The sequence below is a fragment of the Desmodus rotundus genome, chromosome 12, assembly GCF_022682495.2.
Source record: "Desmodus rotundus isolate HL8 chromosome 12, HLdesRot8A.1, whole genome shotgun sequence".
Taxonomy (NCBI): domain Eukaryota; kingdom Metazoa; phylum Chordata; class Mammalia; order Chiroptera; family Phyllostomidae; genus Desmodus; species Desmodus rotundus.
The window spans coordinates 27,552,695-27,575,487 of NC_071398.1; the positions used below are offsets into that span (position 1 = coordinate 27,552,695).

Genomic DNA, 22,793 nt, shown 5'->3' on the forward strand with positions numbered 1-22,793 from the left:
CGTCGGAGTGCGCGGATGCAGCGGTTGCCGTGGAGACCTAGAAAGCGTTGGGTTGCAGAAGACGCGTGCGCTGGTAGTTGGGTGCGAAGGAAAGTCGGATCTCCCTGGCTCAGCTAGGGGCAGTACCTACCCGGCGAAACGGGGTCCCCATTGCTACGGGGTGTTCGGTGTTTCCGGAGTAAACATGCACCCTGAGGTCTCGGAGCCCACGGAGGACGGGGTGGAGAAACAGGACTGCGCGCAGAAGCCGGGTGTGGTGCCGGTTGTGGAGGAGTCTGCAGGTGACCACGGGAACGCAGGCCAAGGCGGCCGCAAGGAAGGTGCTGACCGCTGCCCTAGGGAGGCGAGGGGGGCAACGGGCTGCGCGCAACACCACATACCTGATCTTTGCAGCCAGCAATAACAATAATAATAGCAATGGCAGCCCACACTTATTAAAGGATGCGTGCCAAGTGCTCACTGCATTTGAGCTGTACACTCGCCCTCTGCGGAAGTCACTGCTCCCTCCATTTCATACAGATAAGGAAACTGGTACTTTTTAAACAGGTTATAGAACTTGCTTCAAACAGCTTACCCTCAGCCAGTCCATAACAGAACAAACTCAGGCCTAGACAGTCTGACTCCAGAGCCCAAGTCCTTATCCAATACACATCCTTTCCCTCTTCGTTACTATCACCATGTAGGATCAAAAGATGCCAGGGCAGGACATCTTAATTGAATTCACAGTGACCAGTTCAATGTCTGACTCATGATAGAGAGAATGAAGAGCTGGCCGTTCTGGGGTCAGCAGGTGATTCTTTGCCATTTTCCCAGAATGGGCATAGAAAAGAGAATTCAGTTTCTGCTCCCACTTGACTTGGGGCCCTACGGGAATTTGAACCCAGTCAACAAGTATACCTTGAACATCAACTGTCCGGGCAAGCCCTGTATGAGGAGCTATTGGAAAGCCATGTTGTTCTGTGGAAAGCCACTCACCCTCGGTTCAGATTGCAGCTCTGCAGTGGGCCAGCTTTATGGCTGTTGGCCCAGAGCTTAACCTCTCTGTGGAGCAGTCTCCTCATCTGCAAGCAGGGAAAATTACAATTAGAGTTTCTGACATACAATGGGCCATTAATAAATTAATGCAATAGCTCTTGTTATTAATATAATCAAGCAATTATGTATTTTAAGTGCCTATTATTTATTTTACGAACCTTTACCTGGTGTTTCTTGTGACTGGGCATTGTATGCAGTGGGAGACGGGGAAGTGTAACAGTCATTTCCACATAAGGAGGGTAGAGTATCATTCGGTAGACCTCACAAATACACACAGAGCAGAAGCCAGCAACCCTTAAGATTAAGTGCCTTTAAATGTGCTCATTTCCACTATTTTGGTTTCTATTTTGTTTTGTTTGGGTTTTTTTTTTTTTTTGCTTTTGAGAACTTTTTAAAGAGAACAGAGAACATTATACCAAACACCAATGTATCACCACTAAGAACTGAAAATGATTAACATTTTCATTATATTCACTTGAAGTGTTTTTCAGATAATTTTTATTAGGTTTATTGGGGTGACATTGGTTAATAAGATCATATAAGTTTCAAGTGTACATTTCTATGATCCGTGATCTATATATTGCATTGTGTGCTCACCACCCAAAGTCAAATCATCTTATATCACCATGTAGTTCAAATAAATTTGATGCCCCTCATCCTAGTCCCATTTCTTTCTCCTCTATAATTTTGTATGGATTCATTCTATCACTTTTCTCTCTCCTGAGATATATATATATATATCTCGGGAGAGAAAGAGAGAGAGAATTAGCCATATTGGTGATGTAGCTCTGCTGCTTCTTTTCCAATGCAGAATAATAATCCATTTCTTTATTTAATTAGCTCCTATGGATGGACATTTGCACTGTTAACAGTCCGCGGCTGTTACAAATAATGCAGAAATGAATGTCTTTGTACACATCTCCTTGTGCACCTGTACAAGAGCTTTCACAGAGGACCTACGTGGAAGCAAAATTCCCATAGTCCTCTAAAAATGTTTATACATCTAGAGAGTACTGGTGTTTCATACTATGAAGTGGACAGTTATTAATCAGTTGAAATTGGAGGAACTTGTAAATATACTTCTTGACCTCCATAGAACCAATCTCTTAATTTTACAGAATTTAATGATCCTAAGGAAACATGTGCGAGTCCTCCTGACACATCCGACAAAAGTGAGCAGAGACAGAGCGGTGATAGTGGGTCAGACAGTTGCTTAGCTCACCAAGGAAATGACAAGGAAGATCACGGCCCCAGGTACGTGGACATGGCGCTGCCCATCGCAGCACATGTTTACCAAGTAAGGTAGAGGGTGTGACCGCCCCACTGCACGGTAAGGAAGTGAGGCTCAGGGAGCTTAAACAGCCCAATGTCTGTGGGAGTGGAGTCAGGGCGGCCGGCCTCTGTGGCACAACTACCCACAATCTGTTAAACTTGAATGCCAGACCTGGAGAGAGGAACATCAGTAGTTCTTGATGACACTATTAAAAGCATTTTTATTAGAACATACATTGCAATTTTTTAAATGCTGAAAGTAACAATATTAGATAAGTACTTGAAAGCTATTAAAAATGAAGGATTTTAAAATAGTTATCAGGCATATAGGGTCTTGTGGATTTGGGGGAAGGAACGGATGTGGTAAAGAATTTTTGGAATGTGTTTCACAGCTGACAAACTCAAATAAATTTCTTGTTCATGTTTTTCATTTCAACAGAATGACTAAAAATTTTCTGCGAAAACTCTGCAAGCAACACAAGCTTTATATTACCCCAGCATTGAATGATACACTGTATTTACACTTTAAAGGTAAGGACCTGGGAGAGGAGGTGTCTCAGTCAGGCAGAAAGATTCTGCTGGTGTAAAAAATTACTTGCAGGGATCATCTGGATTTCTCAAACCATAAGTAGAAATTTCAGAATTTAGTGGAGACTTATGGAAGAGCAATAATATTTCTTTGAAAAATAAGTCTTTCCTTCGAGTTTATAAAGGGCTCTGTGGATACAAGGAAAACACATTGGTATCTTTTACTTAAGTTTTCCAATGACTTAATAATTTTTCAAGCCAAAACCTAGTTGTAAATGCTTTGGGCTTGGGTGACCCATGCTGTGAAGGATTGAAGACTGGCCTAGAAGACGAAGGATGAGGGTCATGGGGTGCCTCTCAGAATGGAGAGGTAGAAACTGTGGCATTCCCGGGGGCTCGGGGCTGGTGTCCATCTCATACGTAAACTGAAGTTTGGGTTCGTAAACAGGGACAGTCCTTGCAATGAGGACGAGTGCTAACTCCCAGTCAGGGCTGAATTTCCAGCGGATGGCCACCTGCCACAGCCGTCCTCTGCTTATTTAGTAAGTGTTTGCTGAGGGCTGCCTGTGTGCCCGGCACTGCCCCGTGCTAGAGACACAGAGGTAGACACGGAGAGGATGCCTTTGGTGTCCTGGCACAGCCCCCATGAGGGGTGCTGGGCCGGGGGCTTCGCAAAGGGCTCCAGCAGCACAAATCCCTTAACAGTTTGGAACAACCAGTCTCCTCACCTCCGTGTTGTCCCCTTCAAAATTCTCCAGCCAATGTCCAGGGGTAGCGGTGAGGAGATGACTTAGGAAGGCAGATCCTAGGGGACTGATATTTAAGAGGCAGGAAGAAGAAGAGGACCCAGTAGGTTAGACCAAGTGGGAGTCGGAGAAGTAGAAGAGCCGGGAGAGAGATGGGCCCACGCTATGTACTGCAGCGTGCCAACTTCGCCACAAGCTTAGCCACCTAAACTCATCATCCCACATAGTTTCCCAGGGCCAGGGATCTGGGAATGACTTAGCTGGATGGTTCTAGCTCAGTCTCTCACGAGGTTGCAGGGAAGCTGTCGACTCTTTGTTTTCCTAACTTTCAATTTGGCTCGTAAAACTGAAAAGTGAATTAAAACAAGACCTAGTTTGCACTAGCTTCAGGCTTAGCTACATCTGGTGCTCATAATATATCTCCATAAGGTTCTCTCTCTCCTTTTCTTGACCCCCGTTTCCTCCAATTCATTTCAAGTAAGTCAATCCTTACCTTCACCCATGAAGGGAAGGCGGCTGCTGCTGTGCTAGGTGCCCCCTTGCCAAGCTGGCCTCTCCCACATAAAGAATGCCTTTTCCCAGTGGAGCCAGCCACACGCCCCAGGATTCATCCAAGTTGGGCCCGCTTATCTAAGCATGACCAGCCTAGAATGAACCATGGTGACGCTGAGAGCCATGGGGTAGTGTCAAAGAGGGATGTCCCTCAAACCAAAGTAGAGGAGGGAGGTGTGGATGCTAGGTGGGTAGGGAAAAGCAAGGGTGACTCTTGTCTCTTACGTGCATGGAGGAGCTTCATCGACACTCCATTCTCCCTAGGTTTCGATCGCATCGAGAACTTGGAAGAGTACACGGGGCTGCGCTGTCTCTGGCTGGAGTGCAATGGAATACAGAAAATCGAGAACCTAGAAGCCCTCACCGAATTGCGTTGCCTCTTCTTGCAAGTGAACTTGCTGCATAAAATCGAGAACCTAGAACCTCTGCAGAAACTGGACGCTATCAACCTCAGCAACAATTATATCAAGACCATCGAAAACCTCTGTGAGGATGCCCCACGCGGGGTCTTTCTAAATGCTGTTATGTCCACTGCTTTCCCCTGGGGGAGGCTCTACAATTCTATGTTATGGGCAAAAAACATTTGTATACCTTTGTTGTTTACCCCTGCTGACCTCATCTTCCAGCCTGCCTGCCAGTCCTGAACACGCTCCAGATAGCCCACAATCACCTAGAGACGGTGGAGGACATTCAGCATCTAAAGGAGTGTTCGAAACTTTGCGTCCTTGATCTTTCCCACAATAAGCTGAGTGACCCGGAAATCCTGAGCGTTCTGGAGATCATACCTGATTTGGTAAAACACACAAAACTTGCATATTTTAACTTTCTTTTGATTGTAAATCTCTTCTCCTCTCCTTTTCCTCTCTCCCTCCCTTCATACTCTTTTTCTCTTTGTATTTTTAGCTGGAGTAGCTTCAATGCCAGGTGCTACATCATTTCTCCCACAAATACTTTAGTGTGTATCTGACAGCTAAGGATTTTTTTTTTTAGCACAATGTACTGTTATTATATCTAAACTATTGTAATAACTACATTTAATGTGTAGATCATGTTCAATATTTCCCATTTGTCTAAAAAATGCATTTTTTGACCATTGGGTTGTTCAAATTCAAACCAGATGCACACATCACATTTGTATTATTTGTCTCAAATCTCCTGCTCTCTTACTCTTCCCCTTCTCTGTTTCCCCGCCTCCCTATTAATCTTCCAGAGAAACTGGGTCCTTCCCCTGGCAGTGCGCCACACTCTGCACCTGGTCGATTGCATCCTCATGGTGTCGTTTAACATGTACTGCTGTTCCCAGTATTCCCTGCAGAATGATAGTGGGGCCAGAGGCTTCATCAGGTCCAGGCTGAATATTTGACTTTGAGGTGCGCTGTGGTACAGCACACTGGGGCGTGTCATACCTGGTGGTCTCCCTTTTTGTAGCTTTAGAATTGATGAGTGGGTTTGGGTGCCATCAGCCTGACCAGCCATCACAAAGTCCCCACTGACGGGCACTGCCTAGGTGCCCTGTTTCATTAGAAGTCACATGACGGCCACTTTCTACTTCTCGTACTCCTTCTGCATTTATTAGCTGGAATGCTTCTGCAAAAACTTTCCCTCATCAACTATGAAATGGCTGTGACGTGAATAGTTGACATGTACCGTGTGCTAAGAATAAATAAAGAAAGAGGAAGTGCCAGCATCGTGTCCTGACGACTTGGTCGGCGGAGCCGGAAGGGCGCCATTGTTCCTGTGCTATCAGAACCGTCCTGGTAACAGTTCACACGGAAAAGGCTGGGGGAAATGTCTGCGGCTTTTTTCTTTTAATTGATCAATTTTCAGAGAAGTGAGTTAAGAACCCAGCAACAAATTAATGGTGCCAGTAAAAGGTTTTTCTTTTTTCCATACCATTACAAACTCATGGATTTCTATATACGCTATTCGATATGTTTAACCCTTGCTGTCATTTTAACTTTGGGTGCTCAAATGGCCCCATCTTCTGGTCCATGACAACCCCTCCAGGTGGCACCTGTGTCCTTTTGACTGAACCCCACTGGCTTTTGATGGCTTCCTTGCTTTTCAGGGTAGATGTGTTGCCATTTGTACTCGGAAAAAACACTTAAAGTAGCACACAAGGCCCTCGAGTTCACTGTTTACTGCTTAGGGCATCGATAAATAAGGAAAAGGTGAGTCAACCAGAAAAAAACCGTTCAGGAATAGCCTGCAGAGAATGCTATCATGAAGGACTAGTCTAGAATTGCTAGCACATGGTGATAATATAAAGCTGTATTATATCATAATATTTTTTTCTCACTAGCTGCCATAACAGGTTACCACGGGCTTGGGGGCTTAAACAACAGAAATTAATTTGCCCATAATTCTAGAGGTTAGAAGTCCAAGATCAGGGTATCAGCAAGGTTAGTTTTATTCTGAGGCCTCTGTCTTTGGCTATCTTTCCCCGGTGTTTTCACACGGTCTTTCCTCCGTGCTTGCTGTGCCCTCATCTCTTCTTTTTATGAGTGCATCAGTCATATTGGATTGGGGCCCGCTGCTGTGACCACATTTAATCCTAATTTACTTCTTAAAGGCCCCATCTCTGAATACAGTCACATTCTAAGGTGCTGGGGGCTAGGACTTCAATATGCAATGCCCGTAACAAGAGCAGTCTGCCGTACAGTGTGCCTTATGATTGCTCTAAACTTCTCCACACCCCGAGCACCCCTTGAGTGCCTGTGCTTAGGGTGCACCGCTGCCACCAGCCCACCCCCCACAGGATAGGTCACTTAAATATGACAAGCACGGTGAAGGCAGTATGAGAACGAAATTAGGGAAAGGCTAAGCTAACTACTTCACAGTGTATTTTCTCCAACCACCAAAACCACTTTAGATATGAAAAATATTTCATCAGTTTAACCGGTTTTAAATGGCTCACCCACACGTCTCCTTACGTGTTCGTCTGCTTTGAGGTTCATAGGCAGAAGGGAAGGTGACAGTGCTTAAAGGTGGGGGACGGCATGCTGTCATTGAGTAACCCTTTCTCGTCCGTGATACCAACAAGACATCCAGGAGACCGGTGGGCCTGGCGAGATAGTCCCTCGCGGTAGACAAGCAGGCCCTTGCCACCCTTTCCCCTTAGTCACTGCGTCTTATCTGTCAAGCCACTGTGTACTTTTCTTAAAATGGGTCCTGGCTGGGAAGGAGAAAAAACAATCCGTTAGACTGAGATAAATTCCAGTCCAAGAGGTTGTGTGAGCAAAACGAACGGGATCGTCGCTGTTGGAAAAAGCCTCAGGAAATGCTTTGCAGCACTGCTCTGCCAGGACAAGGAGGCAGGTCGAAGGTCAGGCAGAGAACGTCAGCACGGCTCTGAGGGCACAGGAACAATGACACCCTTCTGGCTTCACTAACAAAGTCATCAGAATATGATGTCGCCACTTCCTTTTTATTTCTTCTTAGAGCACAGCACATGTTAAATAGTTAAATCACATCCCTTTTTTTTAGTAATTAACTTGGCTCTGCCTGTCTGCTTACAGCGTGTCCTGAATTTGATGGGAAACCCAGTTATTCGGAACATCCCCAGTTATCGGAGGACAGTCACCATTCGACTAAAACACTTAACGTACCTGGATGACAGACCGGTTTTCCCAAAGGACAGGTAAGGGCGAGCGAAGCCTCTGCACCACATTTCAATATGGATGGATGGGCATGCTCACTAAACTTCTAAAGAGTTCCGATTTTTGACCATTTTCACCCATCATTAAATTCCTTAGAAATGGGTTAAATGGCTATATAACTATTCATAATAGAAAATTCTCTATTTTTGAACATTTATTCATAGGTTTTCAGAAATAATCCTTGGATAAATATCATTGTATCTACGTCTCTGACCTCGTGGCTGATTATTTCCTTAGGATGGAATTTAAGGAGTTGTACTGTTGGATCAAAGAATGTGGTCTGAGCCTTGTTAAAGGTGCTCATATTTTCTAATTGTTTTTGAGAAAGTTTGTTGTATTTTATAGCGTCACCAGACACTGCCATGTAAAAGAAATCTTGGCGAGGTGAACTGATGCGTAAAGATGGTGTGTCCTTTCAAATTTGCATTTTTGGATGACAGACGAGGTTGGTTACATTTTCCATCTTTGTCAAACATGTTTCATCCTGAGTATTCCATTCATGATTGCCTCCCAGTTGCCTTTATTCTGGAAGGGCTTTTCTTATTGATTAATAAGAACTCTTTTTACGTTAAGGATAATAAACCCAGGATGGCCATGTGTGTTGTCACTATTTTATCTGTTTTTAACTGAGATCACTATTCATTCTAACTTACAATAAAACCTTAATCACATAGACAGCTTGAAGGGAAGTGAAATCTGAATTTTAAATGATACAACACTTAAAAAGAAATGTAGCTGGTAATATGTTTTTGAACTCACAAACTTAAGTCCACCTAACAAATACTTTGAGTAGAAGTGAGAGCTTCCACTCCAGACTGGATGAGAAAACAAGAAGACCTGCTTCTGAGAAGTTGGCACAGATGCACCCACGCCCCAGGTCCCCAGCCCTGGTGGTGACGGGGCACAGCAAACGGAACCTGTGTGCTGACTTGGAAGTCCAGCTCTGCAGCCAAGAGTTATGTCCCCTTAGGTGGGCACGCTAATCTCCCGAGCCTTATGTTCCTCATCTGGGAAATGGGGACAATACCCACCACAGGGTCCTCATGAGTACCTGTGGGACTTGAGCAGATACCGGGCTCAAAGGAGTGAACCAGTGGGCTTGGCCCCGGGGGCAGCACTGGCCCACTAGAAAGTGTAAACAGGAGTATCAGGCAGGCCCCTCACAGTGAGACCCATTCATTGCCCATTACCCTGAGGATTCAGACCCTCTATCTCATTGTCTTTGCAGAACAATATTGTAAAACATTTCCCAACGGTAATGGGTAATGGGTAATGGAGTGTAGCACGACTCCAGTGAAGGACTCAGATTCACCTGGGTCTGGAGGGTAATTCCACCACTCACTGGCTGGTCCATGTTGGGCACGTGCTCTTCTCTCTGCCTGGGATGCGCATTGCAGGTGCTGGCAGGCACCTGCTCACCTATCATCCTTTAAGATCTCCGTGACCCATTGCCCTATCTAGGTAGCACCTTTTCCTCCTGCTGTCTTTTCAGCCTGGTTTCTTTTCTCAGGACACAACAGCCTCTGACACACTTGTTCCCCTGTTTAGGGTCTGTCTCTCCCCATTAAAGGGCAGCGCTGACAGAGAGCAATGTCATCTCCTATGTCACCTGCCGTAATGTAACCCCAGCCCCTAGAACAGTTCTCCCATTTAAGGTGTACCATTCAGCAGTTTTCAGTATATTCACACCACCACAATCAGTTCTAGAATATTATTATTCCCCTAAAAAGGAGCCCTTATTCATTAGCAGTCACCCCCCCATTCCCCCTCTCCCAGCTCTTGGCAATCACAAATCTACTTTCTATCTCTATAGGTTTACCTATTCTAGACACTTCCTATAAGGGAATCATATAGGATGTGGTCTTTTTTGATCGGCTTTATTTACTGAGCATAATGTTTCCAAGGTTCATCCACACTGCAGCAGGGGTCACTAATTCATTCCAAAATAATGTTGCAAAATAATATTCTATTTGGACATGCCACATTTTATTTATCCTTCAGTTAAGGGACATTTGGGTCATTTCCACTTTATGGCTCCTGTGACTAGTGGTACTATGAATATTTGTGTGCAGGTTTTGTGTGGACATTTGTTTTCAACTCATTTGGGTAAATACTTAGGAGGACGATCGCTGGATTGTGCGGTAAACTATGATTAGCTTTGTAATTTCCAAGCTGTCTTCCAAAGCGGCTGTGCCATCCTGCGCTCTCACCAGCAGTGAATGACAGTTCCCGTGGCCCCACGTCCTCACTAGCACTGGGGGCTGACGGGGCTTTCTGTTCTAGCTGTTCTAATGGGTGTGTGGTGGTGTCTTGTTTTAATTTGCATTTCTATAATCGCATATGAAACTGGACATCTTTTCATATGTTTACCAACTGTATATCTTCTTTGGTGAGGTTTCCAGATCCTTTTCTCCCTCCCCTTTTTTTTTAAGTTTTGAAGTTTAATTAGCTCTTCGTATGTTTTTGGATACAAGCCCTATTCAGTTATCTTTCTTGCAAATATATTCTCCCTGTCTGTGGCTTATCTTCTCATTCTTTTAACCTTTGCTCATTTTCAAATGTTGTCTTTTTATTAATGAGTTGTAACTTTCTTTATATATTCTAGGTACGTCTCTTATCAGGTATATGATTTACAAATATATTCTCGTATTCTGAGGGTTGTATTTTTACTTTATGGTATTCTTTGCATCGCAAACATTTTTAATGTCGATGAAGAAAAGTATCTCTATTTGATTTTTGTCACTTGCACTTTCGGTATCGTATCTAGAAGACCTGCAAACCATTTGACCTGAAAGAGTAAAATGTACGTATTTTAGCTGCGGTCCGTACAGTCCCGTGTCCTGTGTGGCTTCGGCTTGACTTGGGGGAATATGAACAAGCTTAGTCAGACAGCGTGTGTTTTGAATGTCCCTTTAACCTGTGAACATGCAAACCTCCCTGGTTTCTGTTTCTTTTCAAAATCCTTCTAAACAGAGCTTGTGCAGAGGCCTGGGCGAGGGGAGGGTCTGCAGCTGAGAAGGAGGAGAGACAGCAGTGGGAGGACAGAGAAAGGAAGAAGATCACAGACAGCATCGAAGCCTTGGCGATGATCAAGCGGCGGGCCGCCGAGAGAAAGCTGCAGAAAGAAAGACAAGAGAGAGGTGCGCGTCCACTCCCAGCTGGCACCCAGAGCTGTGTTTGGGTCAGAAATCCATGCTGCCCAACTCGCAGCCTTTCATCTCCAGGATTTTGTGGGCTTTATTTATTTATTTTTTTGGACCACACCTGAGATGCCCCTGGCCAGCATCTGATAGAGGCTTCTAGTGAGTGCGCAAGCCTGTAGGGTCCCGGGATGGTGCTCAGGGCACCTTAATTAGTAAGACGCCCCTTCCTTGTCCTGTACCACAGAGAAGCAAGGGTCTCCATGTATATTCTTAAGTGACATCTATTGTTTTTCGCCTAATTACAAAATGTGAACACACTGCACGTGGAAAATCACAGGAATAACATAATTTCAGCAAGAGCCAACCAATATTTAGTGTGGGTATTTCCTGTTTTTTCCCAGGCATGTAACACATATGTGTTTTATAGAAAAATGGCATAATTATATTGCTTTCTGCCTACTCTTTTGAATTAGCATAATACATTTTCCATAAAATAGACTTTCTCTTTCAGCATGATTTTTCTTTCCTCAACTTTTTATTTGAATATTTTTAAAATTTGCAGGAAAGCTTAAAGAATAGTAAAATGAACAGCTATGTTGTATCTTTAGGTCAGATGGTTTTTAACATTTTCTCACACACTCACACTCTCCTGTTCTGCTGAACCATCTGAGAGTGAAGGCAGCCATCCGTCGTGCCCTTAAACCCGTTTGCTTCCCTGCATAGCTCCCAACTTCCCGAGTTGTTTTCTTAATGGCCGCGTCTCATTCCATTAGACGGATGGGCTGAGTGACACTGAGCTCTGTTTATCTGGCAATCATAAAAAGCGACGAACACCCCCACGGGCAGTTCTTTGCTGGTCCCGCCAGTTCCCTGGGCTCACTCAGCAGTTCACTGCATGTCCCCAGTGACCTGCAGATACCCTCGTCCTCCCAGCACGTTTCCCTGTCCACCTTTGGACTTTTCTTGTCCAGGGGAGGTGCCGGCGCCAGAGGAGACTGAGACCGTGGGTGTCGGTGAGGAAGGGAAGGGAGAGCCTCGTGAGGATGGAGAAAGGCAGCAGAAAATGGAGCTGTTTGTCAAGGAGAGCTTCGAGGCCAAGGATGAGCTCTTCCCAGAAAAGTCGAGTCTCCTAGAGGAGCTGCCTGCAGATGTCAATGCAGAGACTGAGGACCAGGGTCCAGGACGGGTACTCCCAGATGAGGCCCCCACGCCAGCCACCCTGGGAGCTACCTGGGAAGGTAATGTGATCAGTACAACACAGGTGCTGGCTCAGGGCAGCACTCCTGGAATCGCAGCCTCTGAGTCACGAGCCTGTACCTATGGGCCCAGGGGCAGGTCTCCACTCCCGGCCGCTGTTTCGATGAGACAAAGTGCACAGGTTGTCTCGTTGTCTAGGGCAGTGCTGCTCAGAGAAACGTAACAGGAGCCAGAACTACATTCTCTAGTAGTCACATTAAACAAGGTAAAAAGAAATGGGGGAAACACAAACAATAGAGTTTATTTAACCCGAGATAGCAAAATATATTCATTTAAATCAATATAAAATTACTAAGGAGATACTTTACTTTGGGGGGGGAGGAGCACTAGGTCTTCAAATCCAGTACGTGTTTGACACCCAAACAGCGCATCATAATCCAGAGGCTAACTTTTCCACAAAGTAAAAGTCCTACTAAAAGGAGCGAGTTCTTTAATACTGCTTCAGCTTTTACACTCAATTAAAAATAAAAGCAATTATATTGCAGGAGGGGAGGGTGGTAGGTGGAGGTAGAAGAGGGTCTAAGGGGGAATAAATGGTAATGGAAAAAACACAATAAAAATAAATTTAAAAACCCAATGAAATAAAATTAAAAATCAAACATTCAGTTCCTTAGGAGTACTGGCCACATCGTAAGCACTCAGTAGCCATCCGTGGCTCTGGCCACCACAGGGGAGGCGGCAGATCTAGAGGAAGGACCCCCAGCAGGTTCTACCCAAGGTACCCGGGGCCTGGCGGCTAACAGATAAACCCAGGTCTTGTGGGACGCCGTCCTGTCGCTGTGGCATTGGTGAGGATGAGCCAGACCTGGAACTTGCGCAGTCCACAGGGCCTGGGAGGCAGGGATCGTTCTGTCCCCAGCCCATGAAGTATTTGAGGTCTGCTTGGGGACTCTAGCTGGTCTGGCCCAGAACACAAGTTCTCCCGAATGAAGGCTCCCACTGTCTGAGAGAGACCCAGAAGAACTGCTACGTCTTGACATCTGTATTTCCTGCCCGATCACTCCCTGTCCTGTAATTTCTCACTTTGGAACCGCGGCAGGGCTTTCTATGAGTGAAACCAGCCTTTGCCTCACCGAACAAAGGGCGCGTTCCAAAAGGAGCGGGTGAACTGCAGCACCGGCGATTAACAGATGCTGGTGACTGGGACAAAGGCAGCTCTTTGTTACCCAGCCGGCACGGGCACTCAGCAAAGGCCGCAGCTTCACAGGCTGACTTGTTTGGCTTTCCCAACAGCCTTAGGAGCCAGGGGCATTGCTGCATTTTGGAGTTGGGAACCGAGGCTCAGAGAGGTGAAGTAACTTGCTCCAAGTCGCAAGGCAAGTCAATGGTGGAGCGTGCTGCGGGCCTGGGGTCATCCACAGCAGCAACCATGGAGGCCCTCGGCCTCCTTCCATGTTTTATCCTGAACTGGTGCCCCGCAGTGGCGCTGTGAATCCAGCTGGACACAGCCAGTGCTCCGGGTGGACACACGGGTCTGACCTGGAGTGGGAAAAGTTGGCCGTTAATCTTTCCTGTGGTGACTGAAGCCATGAGACTGATGAGAAAGCAGAGAACGAGACCCAAAGGCACAGCCTTGGGAAGCGTGAAGAGTGGGGGCCCTGAACGAAAAGTGGGGGCTCGAGGGGTTGGGCATTGCCCTGGAAAGTGAAAGGTCGCTGGCTCAATTCCTGGTCAGGGCACGTGCCTGGGTTGCAGGTTTGGTCCCCAGTCAGGGCGCATGCAAGAGGCAACCAGGGTTTCTCTCTCCCTCCCTGATGTTTCTCTGCCTCTCTTTCTCCCTCCCTTCCCCGCTCTCTAAAAATAAACAAAATCTTTTTAAAAAGAAAGAAAAGTGGGGGTCTGGAGGAGAAAGAGGAACCCCATCTGGACTCTGTATTTATTCCCTAGGCAACACTGAGACCGTTTCACAGGTCTCCCTAACACCTGTGCAGTGAGAGGGGCAGTCCCTGAGGGACAGGCAGTCCAGGAAGGTGGTAGGTTCAGCGCTTCCAGACGGAGCTATGAAACTTGGTTCTCCAGCTTCCTCTTCTCTGGCTCCCCAGTAGGCCTTCCATGCCATTGCCTTACTCAGTCTCTCCTGGACCATCAATCATGCCTTTTCCAAGTTTCCTGCGTATTCAGCATCAATTCCTGGCTGGCACTTTCACCTCATCCGAGTCATCTCCGGGCTCCGGAAGGGGACAGTTCCCTCCTTTTCCCTTTCCTTTCTTTTTAGATATAACCCCATCCTTATTTGGGGGTTTCTCACAGCTTCTGCCACAGGGACTGAACTTTCAGATCCAGGAGGGTTTGTCCTTCCTATTCTCTTGGAATCCACCTTGACCTTGTTGATCTGACCACTGTGTATAAAACTAATTCCAAGATTATTAACTCTTTGTTGTTGTTCCTTAGAATCAGCTCCCCAGATTGTGGCCACCGAGAGTGCATCAGGTGCAAGACTTGATGGAAATGAGGATTTGGAAACCATCACACTGGAGACAGAGAAGCTCTTCATTGATGTATGTAAATAGTTGCGCGTGGAGATGTCTGTTTTACCACGTGTAACACAGGTGATCCGATACAACCCTCAAAATCCTCACTCCCCTAAGTGTGGGCCTTGGGCCAGCAGGCTTGGCATCGCCTGGGAGCTAGTTAGAGTGCAGAATCCCAGGCCCCGCCCACACCTACTGATCTGAATCTGCATTTTGATAAGATCTCCCTGAGGGTAAGGGTGGCTGTTCCTACTTGAGCAGGTTCAAGACTGTGAGGTGCTAGCCCCAATGATTTCCTTTGAACGATGTCTACAAAACACTTGGATTTGTTTTCCCCAAAGTTACACTGCTAAGCCATTCTGTCCAGCTAGCCTTATACCTAATGGGTGAGAAAGTTACATTTTATCATCAGAGCCTCTGATCTATGGATAGCTGCCCAGCAAGTGGCTGATGCCATCTTCCCATTGTGGGGCAACTCCAGCTTCCTGATGTGGCTGTCCAGTGTCTGGTGCCCCGATGCCAGTTCAGTGAGGGGCTGCCTGACCTAATTATAGATCACAGCCTCATGCGCCCTCTCCTTCCTGGAGCCCTTCCTGTTTCAATAAGTCTTCAGTGCTCTGGCCCCAGGAATGAGAACTTACACATGTTGTCACCCCGTGCCCCCCACCCCAGGAATTGGAGTTTGGTGAGGCAGGGAGCGGGAGGCACTTCTCGTACCTTTAGCCTCACACCTGGTAGGCATTTGGTGCTCCCTGTGCTCAGCCCTGCTCCTCTGCCCATGAATGCGCTCCTCCCATTTAAACCCGGGGCTGCAACTTTGCCCCCTGCCCACTTCCTTGATAAACATCTGAACTGTGTTTCATTCCTAACTTCATAATTTCACGTGGCTCGGTAAGACAGACTGACTGGGTTTCTAGTTCTCTGGGTCTGTGAAGAAACAACTAGGCAATTAATGTCTAGCATTTGAGAACCAACTGTATACAGGACAACTAATAGCCAACCCTTATTGTTCTTACTCTTTGCTGGGCACTGTTCTGAATACATCTTGTATTGATTGATTTACCCCTCCAATAACTCAGAGAGGTTGGAACATTTCCCATCCCCATTTTACAGATGAGGAAATTGAGAAACAGAGGGGTTAAGCAACCTGTCCATGGCTACACAGCTGGGCAACAGTGGAGGAGAAATACCAACCCAGGCAGCCTGGCTCCAGAGTTCACACATCCAGCCACACACGGTGCTGCCTGCCTCGCATGCTGGACCAGTTGCTAGAGATAAAGACACCAAAGCACAACACAAAAGCCGCCCCAGTATTGGGGAGGCCCAAAATATACGCACTTTACACCACATAGCATCCCGAGACTAATTTGTACATACAAGGTGCATTTGGTTTGGGCCCCATCACGTGCCCCCAGGTAACCTGGCTGTACATCTAATGACAGTCGAGGGGAGAAAGATGTGGAAATTCTTCAAACATGTCACACCTTGCGGATCTCAGGTCCAGATACTTGAAGTAGCCCGTGTGTGCGCTGTGAGCGTGCGAGGGGCCGCCCGCGTGGTTGGGGTTATTCCCTATTTCCCCTCCATGCTTCGCTTGCACATGACTCAGGCTTCCTTGACTGCTGGAGGCGTCTGTCTCCCCTCCCCGATGTCCAGAGTGTGCACGCCTGCCTGGTGACAGGGGCTCATTTGCTCTTTCAGGACCTACCTGACTTAGAAGATGTGGATACAGGCGAATCTCTAGAAGACCAAGACAAGGCTGTAACACAGGTCTTCCCAAATCAGCATAATTTCCCCTTTCACTTCCGGTCTTGTCGTTTACAAAGTATATCCCCTTAATTCAAAAGTAACATGCTCTCTGTGCTAAAACGACTGCACACCCCTGGTATTTTCACCTTTCAAAAGGAAACATAGCTGCTGGCTGTTACTTCTTTAAGGTTTTACGATGAAGGTTTTCTTGGACATATTTTATCACTAATATTTTTACGATTATTTTTTATCTTCACCCAAGAACATGGTTATTAATTTTAGAGGGAGGAGGGAGAAAGAGAAACATCAATTCGAGAGAGAAACATTGATCGGCTGCCTCTCATATGTGCCCCAACTGGGGACTGAATCCACAATCTAGGCATGTGCCCTGACCAGGAATTGAACCTGTGACCTTTCGGTTTACAGGATGATACTCCACCAACTGAGCCACACTGGCCAGGGCTATCACTGATTTTTAATAACTATGTACTCACACCATTCCGACATTTTTTCTGCCCTTCTGATGTATTTGTATGTCCATCTTACATGTGTGTGTACTATGGTGATACATAGAGAGGGAAGGGAGACGGGAGGAGAGTGCACGAGGCCTGATGGGGAGTTCTACCAATCTCACCTGACCCTCCTGCCTCCAGCTATGCCGAAAACCTGTGTGTGCCAGACCCAGGCCTCGCAGGACAGGAAAGGATAGGACATATCTGTGCAGGACCTCATCACTGAGGGAGGGAGGGACGCAGACCACAGGTCCCATAGGGCATGACCTCCAAGGGGACTAAGTCCAGGGGGCTGGGTTAGGTGCATGCCAGCCAGAGGCCGAGGCACAGAGACTGAGCCTATTCAGGGCCCCAGGGACGCGTAAGTGCAGCCAGAACAGAATGGGCAGAGCGGAGACCCAACGGAGGGTGAGAAAGAAATGTAGAGGTGGTTGTGGAGCTCACCCCAACTCTGGGGCTCAGAAATGGCTAAGGGTGTCCGTCCTGAGACCCAGCTGTCCAGGGGGAGCTCTGCTCCCTGGGCCCTTTCTCGTATGTAGCAATAGAGCATTTTGTGCTAGAAAAAAGTGGAATCAGCATTGCGCATTTTAGAACGACTACTGTGAAAGCAGTGCTTCTTCTTCTTTTTTTTTTTTTTTTTAACAGATGTGCTTTCCAAAGATTACAACCATCTCAAGCCTGAGTGATGACAGTGACCCGGAGCTGGACTATAGCTCACTGCTGGCCTTGGACAGCATGCCCACAGACAGCCTTTCAAACATATTTGCAGTCTCCAAGGACACCTCCAGGAAGGCTGAGGCACCCTGTGCACACATATTCAAAGCAGCAGCAAAGACGGGTTTGGAGACCCAAAGCAGAGACTCCAAGTCCCCACACCCGCTGATTCAGGAGCTCGACGACGACGACCTTTTGAGCCAACCACCGCCACCCCCAGCCTGCGAGAGGGACCCTGCACCACCCTCTTCCAGTCAGGATGGGCATGGGGACCTACTTCTGGCCTCGCCTCCAGGTAATGCCACCCTACCCTCGAGGGCACGGGAGTCAAAAGCTGTGGCTGTGGGGAAATGAACTGTTTCATTGCGGTCAGGGACCACCCAGACCCTGCAGGGGACAACCACCTGAGCCTTTGCCCCAAGAGTCCTCTACTCTTGGAGAGGGTCGGTCCCTCACAACTGAACAGAGATGGTTGTGACCTCGTTCCTAGCTTTATGACTCTCTGAAGCTGCCCAGCCAACCCATTCCCGGGCAGTGGCATCTTTGGGCCACTTAGAGCTGTGCAGATCTTGGCAGGCTTGTTCAGCAGGTGTAGACGGGGCTGGAGAGCCTGCACTTTCACCCCCTTCCTCAGCATCCCAATCCTCGGCTTTCCCAGACCAAGCTTCTAAGGGAGGGAGGGGACTGGTGACACAATCGCTAGGAATGTGGGACAAACAAGGGCGACAGCAGGCCTGAGATCGTGGCCCCCAACAGCAAAGGTCCAGAATCAGGTTGCATGACGTGGCGACAGTGCTGGCAGAGACGGAAGGTTCACCAGGCAGGGACGGTGTCCAGATCAGCTGACTGAGGGGGTGCAAATGGAGTCACAATGTGGCACATCACCCTGGCCTGGTGATGAGGGCCTGCGCGTGGACCAGGGAGATGCAGCTCTGGGCGAAGCTGGCTGGTGCTTACGACAGCAAGCCAACCGGCAGGAGTCTGCACAGCAGCTGCCTTGGGAACCCAGACAAGCTCTGCTCTCACTCGACGCTACAGCAGCCAGGTCTCTCTCTCACGCCAGCTGGCATGGTTGATGCAAGGCTTGCATGCAGGAAGAATCAAGAGGATGTCCACCCTAATACTGAGCACCTTTCCTCTTTAGAAAACAGTGGAGTGCGGTCTGACACGAAGCCTGAAAAACCCACGGTACCCGAGGCGGGAGACCAGGAAGACATTGAATTTGGCTTGGACTGAACTCCTCTGTGCTTGAACAGGGAGCCAGTGGCTGGGTGCAGGTCACCCCCGGGCTGGGACCCCCTTCCTGCAATTCCTGAGAGTGCTCTGGGGCCTTGGCTGTGACATGTGCCCATCACACAACTCATCTCCTTCGCTCTCAGCCCCTCCCCATGCCCGGCAGCACTGGGTTCCTTGTTCTCGAAGCACGACCCATTTCCTGCAGCCATAGGCGGTACAGCTGTCAACGTCTCATTGGAACGTCATAAACAGTTCAGTACTCACAGGAGATGTGCTGCTGGGTTATTTAGTGTCTCCAAGTCACATGTGAGCCATGTCATCAGGCACACCAAGATAAGACCACTCCTCTCACACGTGATTAGAAATGTAGCTCAGATCCTGGCGTCCTGTGAAATTTCAAGTGGGTGTTTTCCTCACAGGCGAGCAGAATCTTCCACCAGAGCCACAGAGCTTTGAGGAAGTGAACTTTATGCATTAGACACCAAAAGCTACATAAGTGGACACGTCCCAGTCCTAGAAACTTTACCCCTCAAAACCACATTCAGGTGACAAGTTTATTCAGTCCCTAAAGGCAGGTCCAGAACATCTCCCTCATGGTAGGATTTGCTCCACACACACAAACTAGCCTATGGCAGCTGCTCAGTGTCCCGTTCACTGTCTTTCCCTGTCACTGGGGACACTGGGGACACAGCCTGCCTGACTGGAGCCCCTGCTTCGAGCACAGCGCTGCCCCTGAAGGGAACCTGACGACAGACCTTCAGGTCTCGACCATGAGGTCTTGTCACCGACCTGCCTTTGGAAGCAGCTTCAGGCAAAACAAACTGCAGGAAATTCCTGTCCCTGCGAACTGGCTCCACACCATCCGTGCCTGTCTCCAGCCACAGCGGCCTTCAGGAAGCAGAGAAGCCTGCACCCTGAGACTGTTCCCAAAGTTTCAGTCACAGAAGGCACAGCTGGTCCAGGACCAAGGGCTCCGCGGAGGTGGGGGAGCAGCTTTCCCAGGCCCTCAGAAGCCCATACGGGGCTTCTTTCGGCGTGGCTGAGAGCTAGAGAGGACAGGCGCCTGCTGCCTGGAGTGGGTGGTGCGGAGGCTGGAAGTCTGGGAAGAGGGCACAGCGGCACCCCTCAGCAGGTCCCTCTGGAGTGACAGCTTGGCTGCACAGTCCTGAGAGGCCTGTTGTCTGGAAGGGGTGGTCCGGATGCTGGAGGTCTGGGAAAGGGGCACAGTGGCACCTCTCAGGGTGTCCCTTTGGTGTGGCAGCTCAGCTGTGCCGTCCCGGAGAGTCTGCTGCCTGGAGGGGGTGGCCTGGATGCTGGAGGTCTGGGAGGGGGGCACAGAGGCACCTTCTGGGGTGTCCCCTTGAAGAGGTAGCTTGGCCATATAGTCCCGGAGAGTCTGCTGCCGCTCCGAGGGGATGCCCTGGGCCCACAGATCCTGGCTCAACTCCTGGGAGGGCAAGGTCCCTGGGAGCTGAGGCCTGGACACAGGGGATGTCCGGTCAGGGCTGTGAGGGGGGCTGGTGGCATCTGAGAGGTCCAGGCGGCCGCTGAGAGAGGAGAAGGTACTGGACAGCTGCATCCGACGCTTGTGTCGCTTGGGCTGTTTCCCGGGCCCGGAGCCCCTGCCCTGCTGCTGCTCCCACCAGGCGGCTGCCCGGCCTTCCCAGGCTGCCTCCAACCGCTCACTGAGCTCATCCCTGGGGCCTGGCTCAGGGGCCGGGGGTGGCTCTGCCATGGGGAGCGAGCCCAGGTCCCTCTGCCGCAGCAGCCTTCCTTTAGCCATGGCTGCCCGGAGACCCTCTGGCACTTTCCCCTCAACCTTCTGCTGCTCCTTGAGGCCCAGCAGGTGGCGGTGGGAAAAGGTGGGCGCGGCCCACACAGCGGGAGCCGGAGGCACCTCCAGGAGGGCCTTCAGCCACCTGCGGCAGCAAGAAGTGGCGTGGGGGCTCCAGGAAGCTGTGGGGACATGGCAGTTGGGCCCAGGGTCTCCGGGGGACTGGGAGTCTTCCCGAAGATGGAGGCGCTGGTGGAAGACATCTCCAGCTGCTGAGAGTTGGAAGAGTGACAGGACTGGTGTGGAGGCAGAGGGTAGAAGGGTGGCGACCAGACCTGCAGACAGGAATGAGTGTGACCCCAAGGCATGCTGGGGTGCGGCCCCTCAATCTCTCTCCCTTACCCCAACATACCTATAGTTGGTGCTTGTAGACGTTCCTGTAGCTGTTGCTGACTCTTGGGCTCCAGCAGGGGGAACGCGGAGAGGGAATCACTCCTGGAAGGGAGAGACTGGGGCGGCCCTGCCAGCCGTGGCATGAAGGCCCCCTCCCCTGGAGGGAGGACAGACAGCTGAGGTCCCATCCAGGCTCCAGCATTGCCCACCTTCTTCACACCCCCTGCCCTCACCGGACCCTCACCTGTGATGTGCAGCAGCTGCAGCTGCCCGCCATGGCCTCCGAGAAGCAGTGGCCTCGGGCAGCCGGGGCGCGGTGGAGGCAGCAGCTGGGCCAGGAGGGGAGCAGAAGGGAGGCCGTGGTCCCACTTCAGCATGGGCACCAAGGGGAGGCGTTCATCCACCAGGTAGAGTGAGAACTGGGCACCCAGCAGAAACGAGAGAAGGGATGTGACTGAGACGGGGAACAATGGTCTGATGACATCAGTGGCCCCACGTGGCTCTCAGGACGAGTCCAAACCCTAGTGGTCACACACTCCATGACTGGCCCTGATCACCTCTCCACCTTCAAGGGCCCCGCCCCGCCCAAGAGGTGCTTCCTGAGTGGGCAGAACCATCTCTCATCCTGATGGCCACAACTGGGAGAAGGGATCTCAGGTGAGGTGCGGAGGAGTCCTGTCACACAGAAACCCACCTGGCTTTCCCCCAGCCTTCTCCCGACTCACCAGACCCTGGGATCCATGCTTGAGACGCACCTACTGGCACCCCGGGAACCCTCAGACCCCTGCCCTTCCCTGAGCACAGGGGGAACCGTCCAGCCGTGCAAAGACCGCCCCAGACCCCTACCCCATGCCTTTCCTCCCCCCTGGTTCACCCCCACTGGCGGCTTAAAGCCCTGCTCGGCTGGCACCCCCACAAGGCCATTCCCACCTGCTGGCCAGCATGTTTCAGCCACAGACTCTTCAGCGTTTTGTGATTACTTCACCTGCAGTTAGTGGCCCCGGGACCCTCTAGTAACTGGCTGAGACAGTGCCAAGGGATGGCAGGGGGAAGGTGTCACTTACCTGGGTACAGATGAGATGGAGTGTGGGCTGCAGAGAATCAGGGCCACACTCCCCCAGGTACTGGGTTAGCAGGACACGTTCCCCCTTCTGGCACGACGCTTCTGCACCCCCACGGAAAAGCAGCAAACCACAGCCTGGCGGGCCCTGGGGTAGAAAGCTGGGTCAGCCCTCCCACAGTCCAAGGTCTGGGGCACCACCAAGCCGTGTAAGTCCCTGACCTGTTGCTTTTCATGCTCTGGGGGACGTCCCTCATGCCAGCCCCCACCCCATTATCTACTCTGTCCCACTGCTAAGCACCCCCCCTCACCTGAGTGTCGATAATTTTCACTCCAGTGCGATCACCCACAGTCAGCACCCGAGGGTGGGCGGTGAAGTCGGCCCAACGCCAGGGAGAGGGGTCGCGAAACACAAGGGTCTCGGGATCCTTGTAGATCTGCTGAAGCCTTGGGGAGACAGGGCAGCCATGTGTGGGGAGATACGGGGCAACCAGGCCCTGGGTCCAGGACAAGCTCTGTAGGGAGTGCGGGCCCCAGTCCAGGGGGAGCCATTTGTGGAGGTGGAAGGTTTTTCAGGAAAGGGGTATTACCCATCTTGGGGTGTCCACAGGCAGACGGTTCCCGAACGGCTGCAGACAACCAGTTCCCCAGGCAGGTGAGGGCTACAGGGCATAAGTGGAATTAACATTGGG

General features: G+C 49.7%; 2 protein-coding genes across 5 annotated transcripts in view; one reads left to right on the top strand and one right to left on the bottom strand.

Moving 5' to 3' along the window:
• The first annotated feature begins 43 nt into the window (after window positions 1–43).
• Window positions 44–18,909, top strand: DNAAF1 (dynein axonemal assembly factor 1). 4 transcript variants are annotated; one of them, XM_045191877.2, is made up of 12 exons: window positions 44–320; window positions 2,154–2,289; window positions 2,747–2,838; window positions 4,398–4,619; window positions 4,760–4,926; window positions 7,652–7,773; window positions 10,766–10,932; window positions 11,907–12,173; window positions 14,584–14,690; window positions 16,365–16,433; window positions 17,570–17,933; window positions 18,783–18,909. In XM_045191877.2, exons 1-12 carry the CDS (start codon window positions 185–187, stop codon window positions 18,872–18,874), a joined length of 1,941 nt encoding a protein of 646 aa, XP_045047812.1. In that variant the 5' UTR covers window positions 44–184; the 3' UTR covers window positions 18,875–18,909. The 4 variants fall into 4 exon arrangements, with proteins under 4 accessions (XP_045047812.1, XP_045047813.1, XP_045047814.1 ...); XM_045191878.2 differs by having other exon boundaries at window positions 44–281; XM_045191879.2 differs by lacking the exon at window positions 16,365–16,433.
• The window catches only part of TAF1C (TATA-box binding protein associated factor, RNA polymerase I subunit C), an 11,018-nt gene continuing 5,763 nt past the window's right edge, over window positions 17,539–22,793 (bottom strand). Inside the window, exons 10-15 of the mRNA XM_045191875.3 lie at window positions 22,692–22,763; window positions 22,413–22,548; window positions 22,106–22,249; window positions 21,286–21,460; window positions 21,061–21,198; window positions 17,539–20,983 (exon numbers count right to left, since the gene is read on the bottom strand). Of these exons, the coding sequence (XP_045047810.2) occupies window positions 19,881–20,983; window positions 21,061–21,198; window positions 21,286–21,460; window positions 22,106–22,249; window positions 22,413–22,548; window positions 22,692–22,763 (1,768 nt within the window). The 3' untranslated portion in view covers window positions 17,539–19,880. The remainder of the gene's footprint in view (window positions 20,984–21,060; window positions 21,199–21,285; window positions 21,461–22,105; window positions 22,250–22,412; window positions 22,549–22,691; window positions 22,764–22,793) is intronic.